Here is an 8,672-nt window from a genome sequence, read left to right as displayed (position 1 = left end):
CTTGGTAAACAAGTGGACAAATATATTTTGTTTTCCAATCAATGTGTATCAGGTGTTGTCAATTCTGAAAATCTGAGAATCTTCTGGCATTGTTGAACAAGAATTTTATATTTTGGACTAGTTTTTGTCTGGTAAATACTTAAGCACTGCTGATATTAATGTGCTGTGATGGGATTTAGACTAAAATATTTAGACACATTTCTTTTCTGATATTGGAAGAAAATTTGATCTTGAAAATTTAGACGGTAGAGTGACATGCCATTTTCTCATTTGGTAAATTTCTTTCTAAGCACATCTACTCTATTGTCAGTCAAGTGAAACCTGCTGTATTTAGTGCCAAACAAGATAAAAATCTCTGAATTACTTGAATTCACTGGCAGATTTATGGACCAGAATCAGTAACAAAGTTCCACATTTCAATAAAGTCATTGAATGAGAAGCAAAACAAAGAGCCATAGAACTGTATGTTCACAATGCTCTAGTCTACTCATACAAAAATGAATACCAATGAACTAGTGGTGCAGCTCCCTCTCCATTCATTTGTCATGTTTTGAATGTTTTTGCTGGGTCAAAGTTTAGAGATCAAAGAGGATGTTTGTCTTCTCATGACTACATAAATATCTTAAATTATTTGCAGAAGTGTTATACAGGCTATTAGTTCATACTCCACTTGCTAGTGAGGGCTAAGCTTGTCCAAAATCTAGTGAATTCATGTGATTGTATATAGTCTGGTATTAATAAAATTGTGTTAGTGCTTATATAACTATTAATGAATTATAAATAGGTAAGGTAAGAAAGATACTAAAAATTTTATAAAAGTATTTACGGAGTCTGTCAGGTGTATTTATTTTTGTAGTGGCTTCTTAAACATTAATGTTGTGAAAATATTATTCGATTGAATTGTAATTTCTGGCCTTGGAGAGCTTGCAAAAACCATGGGCGCAGCTCTTATTCCAGATGGATAAAAACAAAACAAAACAAAACAAAAAAAAACCCCTCAAAAAATCCTGTATTTTTATTTAAGAATATATTTTTCAGTGTGTTCTTCCTCTTCAGATAGATTTGGCTACTATTTCTCAAATATTGCCCCTTGTTAGTTTGTTCTTGTGTACTACTACAAAGTGTTGTTATTCTTGGGTCTGCCCATGTCAGATAGATATTCTATCAAAGGTATTCTCGCTTTAGCTATGCTATTTATTTCAATATTCAATTGCTGATTGTTTCAAAACCTGCTGTTTGGATTCACAAAAGTTTCAAGCACTTGATGGTCAAATATTTTGATAATTTTATTTGAATATAGAAAATGTTAATACTCTAATTTAATAAAAATTAGAATAACCACTTGACTGAAAACTTACATTGCTATACAAGACTCCAACTGAACATCTGTGAATGTCCAGTACTTTTGATACTACTCATAGACACACATGAATGAGTGAAAGCACATCACTGTAAGTGGCTTGAATTAAATATCATCTCTTTATGTCAGCACAACTGAAGACTGGCCTATGACGTGGCTGCAGTTGTCATCACACAAACAACTGCAGTAGTTATTTTCACAAGGAACAAGAAAAAATTTACGAAAAATATATTATTTGCATAAAAGTTCTCTGCAATGGCTTTCATTATCTACGTAACAATCTGGCAGATTATGTGTGTATATATATATATATATATATATATATATATATCACCTGGATTGGCCAGGTGGTCTGGTGCTGGATTGGCTCCACTGACCACTGCATTTAGTCCCTCTGCCTTGTGCTCTTGCCAGGTCTTCCAAGTGGTCCCTTCCATTTGTGAGGATACCACTCGACAACCGCATGGGTCCACCGATGGTCTGTGAACCTTGTAACATGACTGGCCCATCATAGCTTTGCCTGGTGGTATTGACTTATTGCTATATTGTTGTTCTTGAACTTGCATTAAGATACTCTCACACACACACACACACACACACACACACACATGCATTCACACCAATACATTTCCCCACGTCATCTACCTAATTTTTGTTTTTGATTTCAGGCTGAGAACAACCAAGAAATCTTACTCTCTCATCCTGTTGTAAAACAACTCCTGAGTTATAAATGGTCTTCATTCGGAGCACCCCTCTACTATGTGAATCTCTTTATTTATTTGATCTTTCTCGTCTCTTTTACTGGTTACATTTTGGAAGCAAAACCTCCTGTTCCGTAAATATACTTTCAACTTATTATTTCTCGTTTACATTTGATAGTTTGACAATAAGTTGACAATAAGCCAGTCAATTTGACAATAAGTCATTAAGATTGTTGTTACTACTACTCCACTACTGCCATTGTTGTTTAGTTCCAGGTCGGTTCAGATTGAGTAAACCTATGTTCAAAATATTCTGGCCATAACTATTCGGTCTTTTCTGCTGAAGTTGACTTTGCCTTTCATTCTTTCAGGGTCAATAAAATAAGTATCATGAAGGCATTGAGATGGCAGAATTGTTAGCACACTGGGTGAAATGCTTAGTGGTATTTCATTTGTCTTTACATTCTGAGTTCAAATTCCGTTGAGTTCAACTTTGTTTTTCATCCTTTTGGGGTTGATAAATTAAGTACCAGCTGCATACTGGGGTTGATCTAATCAACTGGCGCCCTCCCCCAAAATTTCGGGCCTTGTGCTTTGAGTAGAAAAGAATAAAATAAGCATCAATTGAGCACTGAGGTCAGTGTAATTGATTTACCCCCAACCTGAAACTGCTGGCCTTGTGCAAAAATTTAAAACCAACATTTCACCAGTTTCACAAAGAACACTATATCTTATAGCTGTTTGATTACGATAAGTGACCATGTCCCATATCTTTGTTCTAGCAAACAACATATCAATATTCAATTAGATTGAGATCCTTTCATTGAACTACTTATGTTAACCTGTTCTGAGTGTCAAGTTAACCAGCTCTGAGGAATAGAAGCAATTATAGTATAGTTTAAAAACAAAAGGTGAAGAAAGAAGAAAATAGCTCATCTGAGGACCCTGAAGTTGGAGTGTATCTGTGAATGACTTTTGCCAGTCAGATGAATGACCTTTGACCGGATGTGGTCTCGGATGTCTATGCATTTAGCAGCACCTACCCATATGTAAAATAGTTTAGTTATCACCAGCAGCAGCATTCAGTGTCCATTTTCCATGCTGGCATAGGTTAGATGATTTGATGGTAACTGGTAAACTGGAGATCTGCACCTGGCTCCAGTCTGTTTTGGCTTGGTTTCTATAGCTTGATGTCCTTCCTAATGCTAACTGTCCACAGAGTGTACCAGGGGCCTCTTATGTGTCACTGGCACAGGTGCCTTTTACATGTCATCAGCACTGACCATGACTGATTTCACTTAGCTCAATGTGTCTTCTCAAGCACAACAATTCACCAGAAGTCTCAGTTACTTGTCATCACCTCTGTGAGACTCAACATCTGAAGGTCATATTCCACCACTTCATTCACATCTTCCTGGGTCTACCTCTTTCACAGGTTAGATTTCAGCACTTTTTTATGCAGCTGTTCTCGTTCATATGCATCACATGACCATACATGTGCAATCTTTTCTCTTGCACACTACATCGGGTGCCTCTTGTACCCAATTTTTCTCTTAAGACACTTACACTTCGTTGTACATGTACACTTATACTGTAATATAAATGTTTTATAAACAGAAATAAGTGATGGAAATTAAAAATAGCATTCAAATCTTCCATATCCATCCTAAATATTTTACCTGTTTTATGTTCAAACCAACCAGATGCAGCCTCTCACACCTACCCTACAATGTCCATCTAAAAATAAACAATCACATCATGAAAATCTGAAAGCTATGAAATAATGCATAATTAATTCAAAATAATGTGAATAAATAATCATTACATTTGATAGATTAATCTGAATGCTAAATGGGTTAAATGATTAACTTTTATCAAAATTATAATTTACTGCAAATTTAAGACATTCTTATTTTCTGTAATAATTACATTTTAAAGTTTTCATTATGTATTTTTTTAATTCTGAGAAACCTGGCTGAAGAAGAATATGAATAAATGTTTGAAAATTTTCTATTTCAGTAATGCTGTTTATTATAATGAAACACACAGCTGTTTCAATCTTCAGGTGAACCAGGGATTCTTTATTAGTTATGGCAAATATGTGGTCATTGTTCTTGGTGTCCTGATGTTATTACGAGAGGTAAGAACATAGGCAAAAAGCCTTATTTGCTAATATCGAAACTAATCTTTGCATTATAATTTCCTAGTCTATACTTATATCTTTTCATAGATCATTTGTGTTTAAAAGAGATATTTTGGTTGTTTGTATTAAAGACTAAACAAGTTTATATAAATTGAAATCAAAGTAATTATAGAGCATCAAAATATCAATACTGTGAAGTTAGTTTTAATAACTTTCAAAGTTAAAATTTAAGCGGCACATCTTACTGTGTGCTTCTCCTGTATAAAAGAATCAGGCTACGTTTGTCAGTTTTGTAGTTATCCCATTAGGAGATTTTATTATAAACTCTCCAAAGTTTTCCATTCAGCTACAATATTACATTAACATGCTCATTCTTATATCGGGCAGTGTTAAGTAAATAATAATAGTCACACAATTGCAAAAAGAGGACATCTATAGATTATTGATAAAGAGTTTGCAAATCTAGTATCCAAGATACACTTTCAGCTTCATACTTGTTATTATTGGAGCAACAGGATACATACCAACCCATCTAGAGTAAGGTATAGCTGAATCTGGGTTCTTGGAGAGAGAACAGAAATCTTTAATTTGTATTCTACAAATGATTATAATATCACTTTTATTAATGTTGGTAAGGCTTGGTAATGATTCATTATTTGAACATGTGTTGTAGAACAGGTAAAAAGATATATTTTTTCAACATGTAAATACTGATATATAACAGTATATATAAGCTAAAATCCTTTTAGAGCAGAAAAATTTGTTGGCAACCAGTTGCTGACAAATTTTTCTGCTCTTAAAGGATTTTATTCTATATATATACTGTTCAGAATTTACGCATTGAAAAATATATCTTTCTACTTGTTCTACAATACATTTCAATGCTTCAAAAACAAACTTATGTTTGTTTACATATGATGTAATTTACTCATATTAAATCAATAATATGAAACTATTTGGTTTTCAGATTGGATGATAATTCTTAATGTATCGTATTTGATGGTATATAAGAGAGCACCCCCCTAAAAAAATCACCCTGGGTACTATATGCACTAAAACCCTTTTTTTTCTAATAATGGGCTGCTGAAATACATGTGCATCTAATATGCATCTTTTATGCCATCAAATGTGGAAATAATGAATCATTACTTATATTTCTTATTTTATTATATTTCATTTGCTCCTTCATATTCTGTTTTAATAACACTGCTGATTAATATATATTATAGGAAAAAAAATGCATGTCATGTTTCTGTTGTTAATGTTTTCAGTATTATATTTTCAGATCTTCCAGTTATTTCAAGCTGGACTTGGCTATTTAACCTATGTAAATCTCCTAGATTGGGTCACCTACCTCTTTGCCATTCTTTTTGTGCTTGGTTTTAGTCAATGTCAACAGCAAGTACTTTACATTGAGGTAAGACTGATTACAGTTTATTTTAAAGTTATATTATTGAAACTGAATCTATTTCATTTATTTCCTTGTTTTATACTCAGTTTTCAAAACCTGCATAAGGAGAATGGTTTTTTGTTGCTGAATTTTTGTATGCTGTTATAAGAGCTTGTTATGTCTTGGTAGGGTCATTTTGCCAATAAACACATGCACTGAGATACAACAATATCTGTTTCACATCAAGAATCTTGCAAACCAAATACAAAAATGAAATCTTACAGGAATTGTTTTACATTTAGATCTCTTCTTACTTCTTATTACTAAGCAAGTGGTACGCATGATCGATCAAGCAAGGAGAGTTAAAGCAAAGTTAAATGTCTAACTCTAAAGTAAGGCTAAGATACTTTTTGTAAGATTTTGATGTACACTTTTTTTATATGTATTTTACTTTGGCTTTTAATGCTAAAATTACTTTACTGTTGGAAAAACTGCTTTGCAAGAATAGGCAAACACTTATGAACCTAGACTAGCACAATTCTGAAATGCTTTTGTCAACATGCCAGAGACCAAAATATTAATTTGTAATAAAATTTATGCAATTTATAAATTGCAGATGTGTTACCAGTGCCGGTGGCATGTAAGAGAACCTTCCGTTTCGCGACCGTTGCCAGCACCACCCCGTTTTGTGTCCGTTGCCAGCCTCGCCTGGCCCTTGTGCCGGTAGCACATAAAAAGCACCATCCGTTCGTGGCCGTTTGCCAGCTCTGTCTGGCACCTGTGCGGGTGGCACGTAAAAAGCACCCACTACACTCACGGAGTGGTTGGCGTTAGGAAGGGCATCCAGCCGTAGAAACACTGCCAGATTTGACTGGGCCTGATGAAGCCTTCTGGCTTCACAGACCCCAGTAGAACCGTCCAACCCATGCTAGCATGGAAAACGGACGCTAAACGACGATGATGATGATGATGAGCTCCAAGTACTTTCTGGTAGGAACTAGATACCTTCTGCTGGTAGGGATTACTTCCTTCTAGATGTGGATGGACAGAAAGTACAGTGAAATGTTTAAGAAATTGACCTAATATTCTAGATATACAATAACAGTGAAAAGAAATGCAGTAGTAATGACATGAAGTGTAAGAACTATTCGGTAAGTTTACTAGAACGAAGGGGTAATCATGGCGTGGCAGTGCTAAGCAGTGCTGTAATTAAATACAAGGTTAATACCAGTTCAAATATGTTTGAGACATATCCAAACCTGTAAGAAAATCATTCACTGTATTTTGTTATGGAGGAATTTCTGACTGTAGACAAACTACAAATACTCCTAAAATCAGCTCATAGCACCACCTACCCAGACTGAACACTATTTGTCTTCAGCAAGAAATTTTCTCCATGATAAAACAGAGGAAATTACTTTCTTACTAGTTTGAATATGCCACAGGCATATTTGAACTGGTAATAATCTTGTATTAATGGGTAATGTTCTTTACTTAAGGCACCTTATCTAATTATAAGTTTTGCAATGAATATATAATAGTAAGAAAACAGGCTTAAGTTTAAAGAGCTGTTTCTGTTTTAGGCAACTGTAGCTTTCTGTAAGTATGTATGAAGCACATTTTGTTTCCTTAGCATCATGCATCATTATGATGATACATACTAAGAAGATATAAGCATTGAATGTGAACTTTTGTAAAGGCTGGTAAGATGGTGGGTATGGCTCATTGGATGTTGAATGTCAATCTGTGTGAAAAGTGGAACACAAGTGAAAGGTAAAAATGGACGGGTATTTGCAGAAGACATACCTGCACTATTTGGAATAGATGATGAGTATTTGGACAAGTGATATTGTTTGCTGAATCTGTGGGATATTCATGATAGGGAAATACTGAGAAAGACATGGAAAAAAATATTGAGATCAAATATCAGGATGTTGGGAATTACACAATTGAGACAAGTGTACAGGTATAGCATTCATTTATTTCAATGTTTCATTTAGAGACATTAAAGTAAATTATGATAATGATAATGAATACATAATTATAAGTTTTATGTCTTTTCTCTTTTTCTCATAATTTACAATGTAATTTGTTGATGTTATTTTTAATTTAATATGAAAAACAAATCACTATATTTTATTTTTCCTTTCTTTTTTTTTTATTTAAAGGAGTGGCAATGGAATCTTGGATCAATAGGAATATTTCTAGCATGGATTGATTTGGTGCTCTACGTACAGAAAGTACCTCGTTTTGGCATCTATGTCGTTATGTTTACTGACATCCTATACACATTTATACAGTTTGCTGTTGTCTTCTCTCTCTTCATTGTTGCATTTGCATTTGGGTTTTTTGCTTTATTGCGTCAACGAGTAAGTCCCTTTATATAATATTTTTTTTTATACAAATAAGGGGGTGAGTTGGGAGAATTGTTAGCACACTTGGCAAAATGCTTAGCAGAATTTCACCTGTCTTTATGTTCTTAGTTCAAATTCCTCTGAGGTCGACTTTGCCTTCCATCCTTTCTTTTATATATATATATATATATATGTATATCATCATCATCATCACCATTGTTTAATGTCCACCTTTCATACTGGCACAGATATATGTATATATATATATATATACTACACTCACGGAGTGGTTGGCGTTAGGAAGGGAATCCAGCTATAGAAACACTGCCAGATCAGACTGGAGCCTGGTGCAGCCCCTGGCTTCCCAGACCCTGGTCGAACCGTCCAACCTGTGCTAGCGCGGAAAACGGATGTTAAACGATGATGGTGATGATGATGATGATATATATATATATATGTATATATATATGTAATTTATAAATATTATGTGAATGATAATATTTTGAAAACAAAAGGGTTTAATATATAATATGCTTATTTGTGTGTGTGTGTGTGATAAAAATTTGCTGTTTGATTCTGATTAAAATACCAGAAACTTCAGTGCAAAACCTCACATTAAATTTCACCTGCATTTAGCTTCTCATTCCCACTGTTTGTTGTTTTAGTTCTCCTCTACCAGCATAACCAGAGTGTGAAATGCGTTACATTTTATTATATATAAAAT

The 8,672-nt window shown here is 34.0% G+C and overlaps 1 protein-coding gene across 1 annotated transcript in view; it reads left to right on the top strand.

The window, feature by feature from the left end:
- LOC115232467 (transient receptor potential cation channel subfamily A member 1 homolog) overlaps positions 1-8,672 on the top strand; it is a 72,722-nt gene that overhangs the window by 50,928 nt on the left and 13,122 nt on the right. The window contains exons 17-20 of the mRNA XM_029802349.2: positions 2,029-2,195; positions 4,081-4,201; positions 5,490-5,621; positions 7,763-7,963. Coding sequence (XP_029658209.1) covers positions 2,029-2,195; positions 4,081-4,201; positions 5,490-5,621; positions 7,763-7,963 — 621 coding nt within the window. The remainder of the gene's footprint in view (positions 1-2,028; positions 2,196-4,080; positions 4,202-5,489; positions 5,622-7,762; positions 7,964-8,672) is intronic.

This window comes from Octopus sinensis, linkage group LG2 (genome assembly GCF_006345805.1).
Source record: "Octopus sinensis linkage group LG2, ASM634580v1, whole genome shotgun sequence".
Lineage (NCBI taxonomy): Eukaryota > Metazoa > Mollusca > Cephalopoda > Octopoda > Octopodidae > Octopus > Octopus sinensis.
This window is presented reverse-complemented; position numbering and strand designations above follow the sequence as displayed.